We start from the raw sequence: 19963 nt of genomic DNA on the forward strand, positions 1-19963 counted from the left end.
AACCAATAAAAATGTTCCATGTTTTTTGAAATTTTATTTAATTTTGCCTTAGTTACAATTGTTTGAAGATTTTTTACATGTTTAGGCCTTGAACTTCCCGATTTGCCCTACTTTCCCTTGACCTAGAGTGCTCATATTTGGCCCAAATTCTAGTGATATATGTCCAAACAACCCCTGAATATGCAAGGCAGATTTTTGATGGTGAGCTTCAAACGACGTCTATATCAAAGCCTTGTTCGTGAATTCGCTCTAAAAAGGTTGCTTTTGAAATTGAAAAACAAGCAAAAACCAAAGATCAAATTCGAGTTCGCCTCAATTTTTATCATATTTGAATAGTTGACTGCCTGTTGAATCACCAAATGCTTGTTCTTGCCATTTTGGATTGAAAAAATCTGAATCACTTTACAGTAGTTAAGTACGACAATCAAAAATAAGACAACGAAAAACATGTTCCCTTCTCTTATATTTTTACAAAGCAATATTTTATTCGAAATAAAAATGGGTCCATCTTATTTAAAAAAAGCTTATTCTTTTCTTTTAAAAATAGGATTTTGACAAACTCTTAGGTTCTTTTTTAAATTTTTCATGTTTTAGAGAATACAAATTGAAATATCCTGAGAATTTGTTAAAATAGATAAATTATTTTTTGCGACTAAGATCTGGTGACGACGTTGTTTTTTTTAGGATACAGTCAAGATTCGATTATCCGAAGTCCTCGGAAAAATTGATTTGGGTCGTTGAGCTCAAATATTACCCCTCTTAAGTACTTGGTGAACCTCGTTGGATAAATGTTCGACTCGTGCTGAAAAATCCACTTTTTGCAACTTGTTGCATAAACTACTATTTCGATGATTTAGAATTTTTAATTTCGGTACGATTTTTAATCTATTTGAAAGTTTTAATTTTACCCCATCCCTCCAACTCTGGTCCGGCCTGGTTATCACACATTTCGCACGGTAGCTGTGTATGATTCATGAGCACGTCCGCGTAGTACTACGAGTACGGTACACGGTAGGTCCGCCTTTGCTCCTGCAGCAGCAGTTACACTTGTATTACTGAGTGTGTACAGTGAGTGGCGTCTTGCACAACCATGCACAGGGGTGCGTCCTTTCGAGGAGGGGTGCTTGTCGGGAGCAAAAGTCAAGCTCGCCGGAAAGGTTGGTCCGAAATGCAGAAAATACGAGCTCTTTATGCTCGTTTCGTAGAATTTGCGTTACAACACACAAACACAGCATGGCTTTCTTCTGTACTGAAGGAGGCATTGTGGCCCAGCACACATGGTGTTATTGTTGCTGAATGAAGAATTTTGGAAGGATATGAAATAAGGTAAGTGATCCAATATTTGGTCTTTTTATCAAATTATCTCTTTTAAGCTTAATGATCATGTAAAAACTCAAGAGAGAAATCAAAAGTTACACTTATCTAGTAAAGTCATAAAAAGGATCAACCTGCTAGCACTTTGAATCGTATCATGAGAACACACTCAACTGTGAATATGGGCTTGATTCATTCAGAAGCATACAGTAACGACGCGCCTTCTTGAAATGTGTGCCGTTTTGATTCTGAAGAGGGCAAATTTCATGTCGACGTCTTTTTTCTATGCAATCTGTAAATCCGATTTGTACCAAAAGGAATGATAATTGGATTTCACATGAAATAAGTATAATTGGATTTATACGATTCATTATCAACAAATAATTTTACTGGCTTAAAATTAGAAAAAGATATTGCACAGATTTTGATTTTTTTAAATAGGTTTTTTTTTTGTTTATGTATGGGTTCATATAGAAGTTTTTATCAAACTATCAAGTTATAAATGTTTACAAAAATGGTTATTTGCAGTGTTGTAAATGAGTGATAAAAAAAACTATCATTTAAAGATTCCTGCACTAAAATATCAGAGGGCAAAGCGACAGTCACTATGGCTTGATTGACAGCAAGAGCATTTTCTTTCTATCACTTCTATCTCTTCTCCTCGCTCACGCACACTCGCCGAAGATTATTTTGTTTGCTCAGAAAACCGCAATAAAAGAACGCGAGAGGGGAATTGGGCACCGACCACGCATTACGTCCCGTAAAAATGCAAATTTTGTCTTGTGTCGGTTATTGTGGCTAACAGAACTTAACAGAGCGAATTATTGTGAATGCGGTAATGAGAGAGAAAAAAAGAATGTCACACTGGATTGTGTTTACACGAGATAGAGACAAGCCATCATTTTGGCTGATGATTTCGCGACGGAAAGAAGGGCTGTGAAAGTTTGGAAATAAGATTCCGGGCATGATTATTGTAGTCACTGAGAACTAAAAGTACGATATTTTTACAACCCTGGTTATTGTATTAAGCAAAAATAAAAACCGTTTTAACAATATTTTCTATATTCAATACAGCAATGACAATCAAACGATAATTAGTTTGCACATGTTTATGAATATGATGCGAAATTTTTTCAAACATGCTTAAATAGTGCGTTAACACAATACTAAACATATTCATTACTATTTGAATAAAATTATATTCTCAAATAGTAATTAATATTTGTAATATTGTGATAACGTGAAATTTAAGCATGTTGGAAAAATTGATATTTTATATTTTTAGTATTTGAATTAACAAAGTTTTGGGAAGCTTCAAATACTTATATTGAGTAATTTATACAAAACTGATAAATACTTAGAGAAACTTATTTCTTACCAAGAAGTTCAACCCCTAATAAAAATAACACTTGCTAATAACCTAGAAATTTCCAAAACATTTATCCCACATCCAAAACATAACAATTACCTATAAAATCCTCACAGATCCTCCTTTGCTATCATCCAATTCATCAACCACCTATACAATCAACGACAAATGAAATCCAACAACAAAGCCCCACGACAAACAACAGAACATCCTGATGCCGCCAAAAAAACCCTCACTCCAAAACCATTAATCCCTCACTCCACGGCCAGGTTACAATACAAACCACCCGACCGACAGAAGAACCCGAAAAACGACATGAATATAGAACGGCGTATGCTTTACGCATTCCATATGATGTTGTAATCCCTCCTCATTTTGGTAATTGATTAGTTGCTAGCTACCACGATTCGGGAATCATTCAAAGCCAAAGGCACTGCATATGTGTTGAACCATGATGACAGGGAGATTCTTATGCTACCTCCCGGAATCATAATAGAAGGTTTTACCGGGTTGAAACTAGGATTCTTATTGCGCATGAGCAGAATCATCCCTTCAGAAACACTTGACTTGTATGCAAGCAGTTGAATTTGTAATTTTAGCTTTTTTGTAATTAAAATAAAATTATTTCGTTATTAAAAAAAGTGATTCAAAATAAATGAAAATTGTTAATTTGTAATTGTCATCAATAAGAAACTAATTGAAAATTTCAATTCAACTTGCATGCAACAACTTGAGGACATACGTTATAGCATAAAGCTTGCTGGGAACAGCTTACCCATAAACATGTGAAAGCTTTTATATCAAATTGTACTCACACAGCATCCTGAGATTCATTCTGTTCCACTTGTCGACTGGAATCAACCGCCACACTGTGCCGGACCACTTTTCGTAGCGTTTCTGCGCGTTTTAAACTTCCTGTGAAAGAGACGAAGAAGATAGAAATCACTTTAGAAAATCACTATAAAATAAGGTTCAATAAGAGCGTTGAGATACCGGCTGAAGGGATGCAGCAGAAGGCATTCAGAATGCACTGCTGTTGTCTCCTGATGCTTCGTTTCATTTTTGATTAAGGGCTGGTGTAAATTGATGGATGCGCGGTCAATTGAGGCGATTCTACAGAACTGATTGGATGTTGTAAACAGACTGAGTGAAGATGAAGTAGCTGGTCAATTGAACTGGCCTGTGGTGATGAGTGGTTGGCTTGCCGTATTAGTACTAATTAGATGGGAAATAACATATTTACTAGAATAACCCTTGCTCAACTGAATTGTTTCATTATTTAAATTAAATTTCGATGAGCCGATGAATTAGCGATAAACTGCATAGTTTGTTTTAACATCGTAGAGTCGTTACCAAAAATCAATAAAATTTAAATACTGAAAATATATATAAGTGAAACTATTCATATATTATTCTTAGTGCTCAGTTTTCAAATGCATACTTATAAGTTCAACGGAACAGAAGGCTCCCATTTCATGACCAAACAATTATTTCATTCGTTATCTCATTTCGATACCCTCACAGCAAACAAACAGTTTATTGCGCCTGATGCCGGGTCGGTGGCGTATGCAAATGTTATCATATCGGTCCGATCCACATTATCTCATCAATTTGCCTTGCCATCGAGCTTCGTGGCACGTGCTTAACAGTCAACGGTGGTTCACAGACAAACAAATATGAAAGCTTGAATCACTTTGTGGATAAAACGTTGTCCCAAGAGGCAAAGTTTAGTCATATTTTGTGCTGTTTCTTGTTAGCGTGTATCTGTCACATTGTGAATTTCGAAATGAAGGAATTAAAATTAAAGTTTTGAGAAACATTAAAATCTACGACATAATTGTTTGTTTATCTGTGGCCGAACAGTGATAATGAACTCCATACCGTCATCTGTTTCTGACAAAGTGAAAAAATAGCCTCGAGGCAACCGCCATCAAAAGAGCGCAGAATAGATCACTTTACATGACAGTTTGCAAATTGGACCACCGAGAAAAAGATACGGCCCACGAAAAGCGACGACGATACATCAAATCTCGTCGTCGTTGAGAAGCTGGTGTGCTGATGCTGTCGCACGACCTCGGTGACCGTGCTTTCGTCGTGATTGTGCTATCTTGTTGCACGTTGGTTTTGGGCCAAATTGAGATAAGGACGCCATTTTGCAGGTTCAATTTCCTGACCTTCACAGATCCCCAAGTGCGACAACTGGCTAAAAGGAATTTAGGCAGAGAACGTTTTGTCACACGTGAGTTTTTGATTATTTTATTATCAAACATTAAATAAACGCGTTTTTCTCGAAACGCCAAAAACCGACTTACGACAAGATAGTACATCACGTAGATTTGAAAGTTCTCTCTTTTAACGATAGGAGAGAGCGGGCTTTGAGATTCATTTTAGTTGAGATGGGTTTAAAGTAAGAAAAATCTCTGATAGAAACATAGTTCCAAAGTTGGATTCTTTAAAAGTATAGAAATAAATAATAAAAATGCTTTGGCTAGAGACCTTTAAATGTGTCCCTGTTAAACGGAACTGGTTTTTACCTGTGATTTTTTTGCATCATTGGTTCGTCCATAGAAGTCTTTGTTATAATTTGGTAGCCATCCTTATAAAAGTGGTATGTAAATAATTGAAAATATTAGTCTTTAATTTAAGTTGTTTAGAAATGGTTTTAACTAACATCGTTTTCTTTGCAGAGCCTAGTCAATAAGATTGTTATGGCTTTCTAGCCATAAGCGAGCACTAATTTGGGAATTAGAAGTATTTTTTTTATTGTAGAAGGTATTGTTTTGATTCGCAGCATGTTGAACTAAGTGTGGTGGATGTACCTGGAACATCGCAACATGGGGTTTCTCTTCTACTTTAAATATTTTTTCATTTGCTCCTTATGTTGTAATTAATGTTATTTGTATGTATCCTTAATCAAATATTTTTTGGCATTGATTATATTTTTTATCTACTGCATACAGCTTTAACTTTTCTACTCATTAAACTATTTTTTTTCTATAAATATTGATAAGGGGTGACCAAAGTATGGCCCGTGAAATGATTTTTTTTTACCCGAATCCATTTCATTTTCTTTTTGCATATTTTGATCCCGATTATATGAAACAAAAATTGTGTTGAAAAATGTATCTTACTGAAACACTGTAGGTAACACGTTAAATGTGGTTGAGTAAATTTAATCAAAATGTTCATCAAATATTTTTGGAAATGAGATATACTGCCCCTGATCGCATAAATGTCCCATATGCATTTTCATCGTCTTTGAGCTATTGATGCAGTTTGGTTCAAAATCGTGTGATCTTTCAGAAAAGCCTATAACATCCAGCACTTTGTTCTAGAAATCTTGAGGAAGTTCAGTTTTTTCGTGAAAACTTAATACGTAGCCTTATGTGTGAGACAAACTTCAGCTTGCTGTTTTTGCATATGGGACATTTATGCGAATATGGGCAGTATAGAACCTTCGAATATGATTTAGCTGTTAAGAAAGCTTAACAGGTACATAATAATTCAAAATAATTAATGCGATTTTTATTATCTTTGCTTCAAACTTATTTTGCACTTCGAATCCCGATTTAAACTCAAGATGTGTGGGTTATGAATCAGAGTACCTAACATCTGATTAGGGTAGAATGAAATTTACTGAAATTTTATTGAAATTTGAGGAATATTTTTTGAAAAAATCCTTATTACACGATTTATTATTAAAGTAAAGTGTATAAAGTTACACATTATTTAAAAATAAAATAACGCACTTTTACAAAGTTTGTGCAACCCCTTATAAAATATTTTAAAAAAATAATTAAAAATAATAATCAGAAGACAAGTGCATTTAACTAAACTTTTTAATTTTCATTATATTTGTGGAATATCGATTGTATTCATTCAAAAATACTGTATTAATTTCAATGAAAAGGAAAAGAATAATATTTGTGTTGCTATTTTATTGGATTTTCTGATTTTATTATAATTTATTATAATTTAACCTGATTTTATTATAATTTAACCAATATCAATGCTTCCAATCAAAGCTTTTTGTATAAAAAATTGATTGTTGAGTAATTCTCGCTGAAAGTGGACCACTATTTACACAAGGTGCTCAAAAATCAAAAGCAATGTACTTTTCCAATAGCCCCCACCAAGTTATGAATGAAACCATGTTTGGTTGGTTAAATTTGTCCTCACCTCGGCGCCACGAAGCTAAAACTTTTTTTTTAATTGGTAATTTTTTGACTTAGGCGCGTCTACAAAATTGCTAATAACTTTGCAAAACTTGGACGAACCCTTGATGTTTAGGGGTGTTTTGGAAAGGAAATGAGCAGAGCTTTCGAATGCACTTGTCAGAAAAATACCGTTCCATACATTTTATAGCCACAAAACACCAATGTATTTTTAAAAGTCATTTTTGAAGGCCGGCGCCCGCTTTATCGAAAAACTGACAAATCCATTCGAAAGCTGAGACGATTTTACATAAAGGACCAATAAATCTAAGGTGTATGTTCCTCCTATCTTTTTTAATCTAATTTTGATTCTGCGAGCGCAGCGCTCCGTTCGCATTTCGGGCGCCCAAAATGTTGCAATTTGCTTGCCCATTTTAAGGTTTTGTAAAAAAATATGGTTGCTCACTTTTTGAATGATAGTTTATTGTCCAAGGATCAAGATGCACTATCGATAATTGACCAAAATTTATGTTTTTTAGTTCTTCCAGGCAATTTAATGTCGAAAAATTGTTTTTTTACTTTTTTTTTTTTGTTAAATGCTCACTTACAATCGGGTGGACGTTTTTTAGTAAAACTAATGAATGTAGCATGTAGGAAATTTCACCACGAACATTTTTCTCTAAAAGAAAACGTAATTTCGATGCTGCAGTGCCAAGATATTTGAGTTTTAGTGAGAAAAAAAGTGCCAATTTTACAAATTTCTCAGAATTAACAAGCACGGCCTATTATTTACATGCGGCATATGCTTTGGAGGCCAGAATATGGTTTCTTATAGTTATTTTGGTCGCTGAAATCGGAACTGGAATCAAATTTCAGATAAACAGTGAAGATTTGGAGCGACGCCCTAATGTTATTTACAGTAATATGCTGTAATTGTAATCGCTAGTGAATTCGGTCATGTTTCATCTTTCGCTCACCTTTAACTGATATTTTACTCACAGAATTTTTTAGGAAGAATTTTGTTTTCATGTTCTGATTGTTTTGAGAATGTCAGAATGTTGTTTTTTGATTTGGCTGGTTTCAATTTTAATTTAAAAATAAATCAAAACTTTAGAATTTTTAGGAAAAAAAATTATATGGTTTTGTGGTACGATTGTTTACGTCTCAGTTGACAGTCATTAATAAACTAAAATAACTATAAGAAACCATATTCTGGCCTCCAAAGCATATGCCGCATGTAAATAATAGGCCGTGCTTGTTAATTCTGAGAAATTTGTAAAATTGGCACTTTTTTTCTCACTAAAACTCAAATATCTTGGCACTGGTGCATCGAAATTACGTTTTCTTTTAGAGAGAAATGTTCGTGGTGAAATTTCCTACATGCTAAATTCATTAGTTTTACTAAAAAACGTCCACCCGATTGTAAGTGAGCATTTAACAAAAAAAAAAGTAAAAAAACAATTTTTCGACATTAAATTGCCTGGAAGAACCCAAAAACATAAATTTTGGTCAATTATCGAAAGTGCATCTTGATCCTTGGACAATAAACTATCATTCAAAAAGTGAGCAACCATATTTTTTTACAAAACCTTAAAATGGGCAAGCAAATTGCAACATTTTGGGCGCCCGAAATGCGAACGGAGCGCTGCGCTCGCAGAATCAAAATTAGATTAAAAAAGATAGGAGGAACATACACCTTAGATTTATTGGTCCTTTTTGTGAAATCGTCTCAGCTTTCGAATGGATTTGTCAGTTTTTCGATAAAGCGGGGCGCCGGCCTTCAAAAATGACTTTTAAAAATACATTGGTGTTTTGTGGCTATAAAATGTATGGAACGGTATTTTTCTGACAAGTGCATTCGAAAGCTCTGCTCATTTCCTTTCCAAAACACCCCTAAACATCAAGGGTTCGTCCAAGTTTTGCAAAGTTATTAGCAATTTTGTAGACGCGCCTAAGTCAAAAAATTACCAATTAAAAAAAAAGTTTTAGCTTCGTGGCGCCGAGGTGAGGACAAATTTAACCAACCAAACATGGTTTCATTCATAACTTGGTGGGGGCTATTGGAAAAGTACATTGCTTTTGATTTTTGAGCACCTTGTGTAAATAGTGGTCCACTTTCAGCGAGAATTACTCATATGCTTTTTTTGATATAATTTGTAAAATTTTCTAAGCATACGATACAAATATTTTTAGACATAGGCTCTGTGCTCCCGAGACCTTCAAAACAACATGTTAAAGTTTCATTCGACCTTTTCAAATGTTAGGCTAGATATAGATATAGAAACTTTCAACTATTTTTCCTTGAAAGCCTATCTAAAACCCCTTTCGTTTGTGTCGTTTGTTTAGCTAAATTCGTATGTTTAGCTAAAATCGGTTGAAATGGTGCGCAGTTATGATTTTTTGAAAAAATGTGGTTTTGCGAAAATCGACGAAAATGGCGATTTTTCCGATCACCCTAACACGGCGCGGGTCACTCTTATGGCCAAACTAAAAAATACGGGTCTAATTATTTCGACCAAGGAACCCCATTAAATATAAATTAATGCAAATCAGCAATATTTAATTGTTCGGGTTGTTAAAATCCTAAAAACATAAATGTTGTATTCAATCTTCTTCAATTTTTGCATTTTAACCATATGAAATAAATAAAAAATAAACCTTCCCAAATCTCCCCTACCGACCATCATCATCCCAACTTTGTAATTGGAAAAGAAGTGAGAACTCGGGAGAGTTTCCTCTGGCCGCTCCACTATCAGCCCGGACCGATCTTGATTTCGGTTCCGTCCGGGGCTCGTTATCACAGCGGGCCTTCACGCGCGCGCTCCGTGTCCGCATCTGGCTTGTTCATCTCGCACAACCGAGTCCGTTCTCCCGGGGTGTGTGGAATCATGGTTTCGACATCGCCCCATCCAGAAATGGCACTCGTGCTGAGCACACCCGGCAATTAAATTAGTGGACAGGCCAGCGAACTTTTTACTTCTCATTCCCGATGGGGAAGGGGGGGGGGGTCAGACCGGAAAAGACGTGACAAATTGTATTGTAGTGTTTGTTGCGTAGCTTATGGACGACCACAATCCACTCTATTCACGCGGGAGAAATTGGTTTTGGCCACCGAGAGTAAATCCAATTTGCAACCTATTTGTGGCCAATGATTCGCGAGTCCCCCATTTTTTGCTTTGTTTTGGAGGGGCCGAACCTTGTTTCGCGTCCATCTATGGTAGTGGCGCATTAAAGGGGCCGTTTTTTTTTTTGCAACTCACCTGTTGATGGGTTCTCCCGCAGTGCTACCAGGCTGCTGATGATCCGCGCTCGGTGAGCATTGTTGCGAATACCCAGCTTCTTGATGTCCGCCTCGCTGTAATACAGGAAGTCTTCGACGCCGTTGAACTGTTTGAATTTGTCTGAAAGTGAAAAAAAAAATTAACAATAAATAAAACAAAAGTCACCGAAATTAAACAAGAACGCAGTAACCCTTCGCCCTTTAAAATAATCAACTGTCAGAAATCAACCCCCTCTCCCAAGACATGGGAATCATGGACTTCCACTGGAACTACTTAACCGTGCAGGACGGAACCGAGTTAACCCCTTGGACGCATCTCTACCGGAAGGCGAGCTACTATTACGCCCACGATCAGCAGTTTTGGGCCATCGCCAATGCACTCGTGGTGGTGGCGACCGCCGTCGGAGTGCTTCTGCTGGCGGTGCTGGTCAACTGTGCCAGGAGAAAGTTTACCGAAATTACTACGCTGGAATCGGAGCAGCAGCAGCAGCTGCGGCTGGCCTTGGATGTGGTTAAATTGTTAGATGAAAATCGGCAGCACTTGCAGGAGATCAGTGTGGCGGTGAAGGTAGTTGCATATAATGAAGTTGCAATGTAAAGTTAAAGTAAAATTTATTTTATTTATTTTCAAGACACACGCTACTGGAGGTGCTGAACAGCCAGTAATGTCCAGAGCCTCAGTCGGATTACAGAATCGAAAGTTATCACATGGTCTTGCTATTATGGAGCATTCGGAAGTTACAGGATAAAAATCTCCAGCCAAGTCTTATAACATGTTATTATCAGTTTAATATGTGCTTATTTTATAGTGCTTTATTAAAGACAATAGCTTCATTCATCCCTTAAATGGAAGAATTTTTTAAGTTTATTGCAAGCGTTAGCGTGATAAAAAAATATGGAAAAAAATAAACAGGACAACAGAACGTTCAGCGTATCCTGCTCACACATAGCGCCAACGACCATTGGATAGACTGATTATTTACATCTGAGCAATTCTTTCGCTTTTCTAAAAGCTTTTCGCGATTTTTAATTTCGTATTTTTTTATTTGAATGAAACTACAATCTCATCAACCAAAGAACGGATCAACAATGATAAAAAAGGAAATTGTAAAGATTTTTTTGTGTTATTGAGAATGCACTAGGGCGTCCCAAAAAAAATTAAAAGTAATCAAAACCTTGGGGCTCTCCCCTTGAAAGATAGATTAGGATGTCAGGAACAATGTTTCCATACAATTTTTTTTTCTAAAAATGGTTTACAGCTCGCGTGCTGAGCTTGAATGAAATGTGCATTTTTCGAGTATTTTTTTAGAAATGCATGTAACAAACATACTAAAGTCATTCAAATTTGATCGTCTGGGGCTTCATGTTATAGTTTAATGTTCCCTTAACAAATTCCTTCACAGACATAGTCTATTAAACCTTGCATAGTATAGCAGGGCGTTTCAGAGGTAAAATTGTTTTTTTTTGTGTGAAAATTTTTCAATGATCAATCCACAAAACAAGCCAAACATTTTTGCAACCAAAACTAATGCATGCAGCTTGTAGAAAGTTCCACGGAGAACATTTTTCTTTTTTTATATTATTTGATTTATGTCCACGTAAAGCCGAGATATTTGCATTTTAGTAAACAAAAAGTGACGAATTTTCAAAATTCTTGGTATATTAGCGTTTTTAGTATAAAACAATGGCTGCTTTGTTTAGAAACGGGAAGGAATATTGTTTTCTCACAATGTGACGTAAACGAAATATTTATAATTTATAATTATCTCTAAACTTCTAAATATGAACAAAAAAAGCTCGAATGGGAAACCATTTAAAAAAAATCTTTTTCATTAGTGAACTTTCATTCGATTGTACAACTCACACGAAATCGGAAAAAGTTGCCCCAACCCCTATTCGATTTTCGTGAAACTTTGTACCCCTAGGGACAACTTTTGGCCCTGATCACGAATCCGAGGTCCGTTTTTTGATATCTCGTGACGGAGGGGCGGTACGACCCCTTCCATCGAACGCAAATCAGTTCAAAACGGAGCGTGGGATCGAGGTGCTTTTTGTTGCGTTGGGTTCGTATTAGCCCAAGGAAGGTTCTTACGCTAACTAATTGACACTTTGGCCACTCTGGAACCGATTCTGGAGCATCGGCAAATTGTATGGAGAAAGTTACGTATATTATTTTGATCACAGGAGCAGGGCCGTATCTAAGGGGGGTGTTATGGGTGTTCAACACCCCCCATGGAAAAAAATGGCTTAAACCCCTAACGCCCCGACTAAAACACGGCCCGAAGGGCCGCCATTTTTTATGACTATCAAAGTTTGAAAACCAGGGAAAAACTTCACTCTCACTAGATACGCCATCAAGTGAATACTCAACTCTCAGTATATACGCCCTCATAAAAACATTTGACGCTAAGAAAAAACTCCACTTTCACAAAACACGCCCTTCTAAAAATATTTAAAATAACTATGTTCGTTGACGCCAAGAGAAAAACTAAACTCTTACTAAATACGCCCTCATGAAAATATTTGCAAAAAAAACCCAACTTTCACTAAATACGCCCTCAATAAAATTTAAAAAAAAACTTTGATCGTTGACGCCTTGAGAAAAACTTAAGTCTCGCTTAATACGCCTTCATAAAAATAATTAAAAAAAATCTTTTATCATTGACGCCTTGAAAAAAAATTCAACTTGCACTAAATACGCCCTCAAGAATAAACTTTGAAAAAACTTGTATCGTTGACGCCTTCAAACAAAATTATACTCTTAATTATTTTATAAAGGCGTATTTACCTACATAAAATAATAAAAAAATCTTTCACTAAATACGCCCTCAAGAAAATATTAAAAAAAAAACTTTGATCGTTGACGGCTTGAAAAAAATTCAACTTTCACTAAATACGCCCTCAAGAAAATATATAAAAAAAGCTTTGATCGCTGACGCCTTCAAAAAAACTAAACTCGCTTAATACACCTTCATTAAAATAATTTAAAAAAGCTTTGATCGTTGACGCCTTGAGAAAAACAAAAGTCTCGCTTAATACGCCTTTATAAAAATAATTTAAAAAAACAGCCTTGATCGTTGACCCCTTGTAAAAACTCAACTTTCACTAAATACGCCCTCAATAAAATATTTAAAAAAATCTTTTATCTTTGACGCCTTGAAAAAAAAAACTCATCTTGCACTAGATACGCCCTCAAGAATATATTTTGAAAAAACTTTTATCATTGACGCCTTGAAACAAAACTATACTCTTAATTATTTTATAAAGGCGTATTTACCCACATAAAATAATTAAAAAAAAACTTTGATTGTTGACGCCTTGAAAAAAAAACTTTCACTCAATAGGCCATCAAGAAAATATTAAATAAAAACTTTGATCGTTGACGGCTTGAAAAAATTCAACTGTCACTAAATACGCCCTCTTTGACTTTGATTGTTGACGCCTTGAAAAAAAAAACTTTCACTAAATAGGCCCCCAAGAAAATATTTAAAAAAAACTTTGATCGTTGACGGCTTGAAAAAAATTCAATTGTCACTAAATAAGCCCTCAATAAAATATATAAAAAAAGCTTTGATCGTTGACGCCTTGAAAAAAACTAAACTCTGGCTTTATTAAAATAATTTAAAAAACTTTGATCGTTGACACCTCGCAAAAAAAAAAATTCACTAAATACGCCAACAAGAAAATATAAAAAAAGCTTTGATCGCTGACGCCTTGAAAAAAAAAACTAAACTCTCGCTTAGTACGCCTTCATAAGAATTATTTAAAAAATAAAAACTTTGATCGTTGACGCCTTGAAAAAAAGAAACTGAAGTTTAGCTTAATAAGGCCTCATTTTTATTATAAAGCCTTTGACGAACTGGATAGGCCCTCCTTGATTTTGTTAGTAAAATACCTAGATCTTTATCAGCCAGATCCAAATCCAACTTTGACTATGTACGCCAAAGTTTTTTTTATATAGGGTCATTTCTCCCCAACTGGAAACAAAAAAGTACAAATTCGAAATTTGGCGAAACTGTTTATCATATCGAAACATGAACAAATCTTCTATTTTTTGGCACTGTCCCAAAGTTTTACGATTTTCGCCAGTTAAAAAAAACATTGTCAAATATTTTGGAAAAAAATGATATATTCGACAACGAATATTCGACTGCAATTTTTAAAAGAAAGTTGACGCTGATTCAATTCAGCGTCATCATTTTGATTAATATCAAACATGGCAGCATTTTGAGCAATTAGAATAAATGATGCAGGGATGGATGTAGGTAAATTCTGCTACTTTAAGCTTATAAATTTGAAATTCTCAAGAGATTTCAACTTGCCCTAACAAGTAAAGTTCGATTCGAATAAACAATTTGATGACGCCATATAACTCAGCGTTTTTTTAAAAAAGCAGTCGATTTTTGCTTTTTTTGTATCCACGACATGGCCATTTGAAAACTACACGGTTAGACTGTGCCCAGAAATTTTAACAATTAAGATTGTTGGTTTTAATTTCGTAAAACTTTCGTAAAAGCTAACAGATTTCCCGAACTCGAATGAACGTGCTCGACTGTTAGCTTTGGTTTTAGGAAAATAAAAAAAAAATTGGTTGAATATAATTAACAATTGGTTGAATATTTAAAAGATGAACTTGGGTTTGTTTACGTCTGTCATTTGAATTCAGGATTCGAACGAGAGCGGTCGATTTGTTGAGTTTGTGTTGTTAATTGTGAAGTAAGAGGATGTGAAAGGTGAAAATCACACTATTTGGGTAAGTTGACGTGGCAAATCGAAGTGTACACTGCTGCAACTGTGGAAGTGCAATTGGTGAGTATGTTTGTTGATGATTTCTTTGCAGGTGATAAATTATGAAGAGCATTCGCAATGGGGACTTCTGATGCGAGGGGACTTTATGATAATGTTTGGAGGAAAGAGAGGGGCAGTGGAAGGAAGAGGCGGGCCAACTCTTGCACGACAATACTTGCACGGGCAAATTTAACAAAATGTTGGTTAATCTAAGTAAGTATGGGTTTATTTTTACACAACAATTTATCTATTGTGATTTTAATTAGAAAACTAAATCATAAAAAACATTCGTGCTTAAGATGGATACAATTTTAATGAACCATTATTTTTTCAGAATCATCAACCATAAAATACATGAAAATGCGTACACATGATATCAAAATAAAAATTCGATGATGGGAAATGTCTAAAAAGTAAAATTTATAAAAGATATACAAAAGAAGATATTAATATTTTAAAAATGCTGTTGAAAAAGACTGCCCAATAAACTGGTAAGTAAAACTCAAAATATTGTTTTCAGGAATCGGAGTACCAAAAGTAGTTGTTAAATTAGTGGTTTGTGTTCGATCAAAGAAAGCTAGAAATCTGGTAAGTTTGTTGCGAAAACTTTTTGTTGATTTTGATTTTCCAAAAACTTTATGAGCTTATAGTTTGGGTTTTAAAGAACAACTTTGCTGAAAACATCGAAGAGACACGTCCACATCGCCTTAATTTTTTTTTTTTCAAACTAAAATCAAACTAAGGGATTATCGTTTGTGCCAAAGCAAATCTCGCTGATGTCTTCGGCAAACTTGTTCCTTAAAACACAAACTATAAGCTATAAGCATGATATGTTTGAAGAATAAAAAAAAAACGGCGAAAACCAAAACGCATAGATAAAACGAGTTGATTTCCATTTTGAATTGATTTGGCTTGAGATGCTCGAGTTCGTTACCAATCTGGCTTAAGCTGTGTAAAGATAAAAAATGCCTCCGAAAATTTAGGGGCAAAACAAATTACTGAAGAGAAAAAAATTAATTGAAAACAAAACAATCTAAACTATCAAGGATTCAATAACGTTATTTCAATATTTTCTATCACATACACAGCAAATAAAGTAGTAATCCAGCTGCGTGTAAAAGGCCTGGGTGTAAAAAAAATTTTGCAATATTTTGTGAAATTCTATGTTATATTACACCCTGAAATATGTAGCTCATCAGTATGGGAAACCTACTTAACCGAAATGTCAAGTTCATATATGCGTTTATGCTATCCATTCTTCATCGGTCTGATGGCCGAGCGGGCTAAGGCGCCAGTCCTTACTGTTGGTGCTGGGTTTGAATCCCGTCGGTTGCAACTTTTTTTCTTGAGTTAACAAAAATTGTACATGCAGTGCACAGCAAAAAATCCGATGGTAAAATCGCATGCAAAAGCATGCACATCACCTTCGTCAAAATAAACACTTAATATTACACACTGCATGTACAATTATTGCAAACACGAAAAAAAAGTTGCAACCGACGGGATTCAAACCCAGCACCAACAGTACGGACTGGCGCCTTAGTCCGCTCAGCCATCAGACCGATGAAGAATGGAAAGGATAAACGCATATATGAGCTTGACATTTCGGTCAAGTAGGTTTCTCATACTGATGGGCTACATATTTCTGGGTGTAATATTACATATAATTTCATTAAATAATGCAACATTTATTTTACACCCAGGCCTTTTACACGCAGCTGGATTACTACAATTTTTGCTGTGTGTGTAATATTAAGTGTCTTTTTTGACGAAGTTGATGTGCATGCTTTCACATGCGATTTTACCATCGGATTTTTTGCTGTGTATATCACATCAATAATATATGCAAGAATAACAATATTTTCATGAACTTATTGATGTTTAGATATTTTTTTAGCATTACTGCTACAATATATAAAGCAAATTTCACGTTTTCATTTGGTACGCATTTGTTGACCACAGCAAAAAATCCGATGGTAAAATCGCATGCAAAAGCATGCACATCACCTTCGTTAAAATAAACACTTAATATTACACACTGCATGTACAATTTTTGCAAACACAAAAAAAAGTTGTAACCGACGAGATTCAAATTCAGCACCAACAGTAAGAACTGGCGCCTTAGCCCACTCGGCCATCAGACCGATAAAAAGCTGTAAGGATAAACGCATATATGAGCTTGACATTTCGGTCAAGTAGGTTTCCCATACTGATGGGCTACATATTTCAGGGTGTAAAATCACATAAAATTGCATAAAATAATGCAATATTTATTTTACAACCACGCCTTTTACATGCAGCTGGATTACTACTTTTTTAGCTGTGACTGTATACGCCCTTCCTATAACACACACACACACCCCTAACGTCTTATGGGGGGAAACACCCCCCATTGATGAATCCTGGATACGGGCCTGCACAGGAGGCTTGATAACGTCATGATTCGAATTCCCGGACGCTTCGAAACTCGGACACTTCAACTTGTTCAAAAATGGAAGGGGTCGTACCACCCCTCCGTCACGAGATATCAAAAATCGGATTCGCGATTCGCAAATCGAAGAGGGCCGGGGCAACTTTTCCCGATTTCGTGTGAGTTGGTAGAGAATTACTCATTGTCAATTCTACTTAACACCCAAAATATGTTTAATATATTTTTTTCTAAACTTTCCAAAAATCACTTTTTAATCATAAAAATGTGGCACTTTGGACCACTTAAACCTATACAAAAATGAAAAAAATATCCGAGGGCCTGATGAAATTTGTAAAAATAAAGTTTCTGTGATAAAAATTGATATTAAAAATTCAGGACATTGTTTTCCGCAAACCGTGTATTTTTTAAACCTTTTAAAATCGATAAGAAAATCCTTTCTCAACATATGGGTTTTCAAACGATTTCATAGCACTTTTTATCAGTCAATCAAATCTGTTATATGCAAAATGGCTAACTTAGACATAAAAAAATAGAATGGAGAACGTGTCATCCAAATACAAGAAAACAATGGAAAGTCGATTTGCGTAAAACGTTTTTCCTAAAATTAGTTTGCGAAATTTGAAGTTATGAAATAAACAAAAGTAATGTTTCTCGCGATCTATTAAATTTTAAAACGAAATCCATTATTCCAGTTTTATTCCCTTTATTTGTTTTTAAAATTGTTTTTGATAAACTCACAGACGATCATTTTTGTACTTTCTATAATTTCAGTATTTACCACTTCAACTTCTAATGAAGTTTTAAAGAGTGCATAATTGGCAAAGGGAGCGCGTGGTCGTAAAAAATATTCGGAGTGAAAAGTGATTTTTTTTTGTGCCTTTTGTTTCGCATTTTTGTCGTGAATTGTGTGCTGCGAGGAGAAGATATGTTCCACCAGTGCAAGCGGATGGTTGTGTTTGTGTGCAAAGTGTAAAAAAAAACAAATCAGGATTGTGAGATGGATTTTTGTGGTGTTCTTTTTGTGTTGTATTCGCGATTGTGAAAATCAGGAGTGAGTTGCGCTGTAGCTATAAAACAAGATCGATCTTGGAATTTATATATATTAATTGGTGTGCTTAAAGCCCTTTCTTCTTCATCGGTGGTCGGAAGGCAATTTGACGGTTGAGCTCGTTAGGTTTATCGCGTAAAAGAATATTTTGGTTCATCAAGAACGTTGTGTGGTGCGCGAGTATTTTTTGTGTTGAAAAGACCTTCCCATAGCTCCGTAGCTCGGAGGGCTCGACGTCGGTTGTTTGTGTGTTAAGCCCTCTCCATAGCATCGTAGCTCGAGAGGCAACGAAAATCAATACCTCATCTAGTTAACAGAAAGAAGATCGGAAGGCACTTGATGGTTGAGTTCGTATCGTCTATTCCGTAACAAATTTATGAATTAAATGATTATATGATTAAAAATCAGACTACGCTATCATTGCAGCATTGCGTTTAACACCTCATTCTATAAATAAACATTATTTGGCTTTATCTTTCCACAGCCGGCTGTCTAAGATTAAACCATTTCATTAAAAATTTAACAACAGTTAAACGGGAAATGTCTCATCCGCAGCATCCGATTGTATGCCTCGAAAATAATATATAATACCTTTCAACAAACACTATGATTTTGGGTCGCATCATCATCTTCAATGATGAATCCTGACCAAACACCCTATCCTACTAACAAGTTTTCAGGTTCCTGGCGCTTGTGGGGTGTAAGCACAGAGTAAATCAGCTGCCCTAGTAGCAACCTGCGCTAACTAACATTCCCGTCCCTTAAAATCGAGGTCTACAAACTGACATGGCGGGCGCCGTTGGTGGCCAATGACTGTTACCTATTCGCAACTGATCTTGTTTTGGCAATTATGGTGTTTTATCTTTTCAGAGCATTCATACATGCTGTTGATAAGGGAAATACCACTTGATAGTCGAAGCCTATGATCAGTAGTGCTGAAAGGATATTACGGTTCTGTTCAGCAACGGAGAAGGACAACCATGGGTGATCTCTCATGCTCATGCTCATGCTCATGCTTCAACTTCAAATGAAGTTTTAAAATCGATGGTTTTAAACCAAGCTTTTTAAAGTTCACCTTCATATTTATACACTAGAGCTCAAAAGATGATTTTTTGCCCGCTGAAACAAATTAAAAATTATGAAGAATAACGACGACCTACAAAATTTATGCCCATTTCCAATTCAAAGAACATGAACTTTGGGGTCCTCAGAAACAAGTGCACTTTGATTTTTTCAAAAATATTTAAAAAGGACCGAATGGTTTTTTTTTTCAATATTTGAATGAAGAATTTGTGTGGATTTTGACTCACGCTTACTTTTTAGACAATATTCCAAAAAATGAGTGTGGTTAAATTGTCTTTCATACGAAACAACAGAGTTTAACTCTCGGTTTCTATCAGCCATACTACATAAGTTTAAGTACTCTCCCACAAGGCTTCGGTAACCTACACACTTCGAAAAAATCTTGTAATTTTCTGTCTTATATGATGCACATAACTGGAGCGTCACATAAGACGGAAAATTACATCTGATTTGAAAATTACACGACCAAACCACCGACTGGTATGGTCGTGTAAAA

General features: G+C 35.4%; 2 protein-coding genes across 2 annotated transcripts in view; one reads left to right on the plus strand and one right to left on the minus strand.

Moving 5' to 3' along the window:
• Positions 1 to 19963, minus strand: part of LOC6038613 (breast cancer anti-estrogen resistance protein 3 homolog) — a 98646-nt gene that overhangs the window by 61641 nt on the left and 17042 nt on the right. The window contains exons 4-5 of the mRNA XM_038251444.1: positions 10098 to 10238; positions 3499 to 3598 (exon numbers count right to left, since the gene is read on the minus strand). Coding sequence (XP_038107372.1) covers positions 3499 to 3598; positions 10098 to 10238 — 241 coding nt within the window. The remainder of the gene's footprint in view (positions 1 to 3498; positions 3599 to 10097; positions 10239 to 19963) is intronic.
• LOC119766592 lies at positions 10234 to 10887 on the plus strand. The gene is made up of 2 exons (XM_038251449.1): positions 10234 to 10685; positions 10750 to 10887. Exons 1-2 carry the CDS (start codon positions 10362 to 10364, stop codon positions 10864 to 10866), a joined length of 441 nt encoding a protein of 146 aa, XP_038107377.1. The 5' UTR covers positions 10234 to 10361; the 3' UTR covers positions 10867 to 10887.

Source organism: Culex quinquefasciatus, chromosome 2 (assembly GCF_015732765.1).
Source record: "Culex quinquefasciatus strain JHB chromosome 2, VPISU_Cqui_1.0_pri_paternal, whole genome shotgun sequence".
Lineage (NCBI taxonomy): Eukaryota > Metazoa > Arthropoda > Insecta > Diptera > Culicidae > Culex > Culex quinquefasciatus.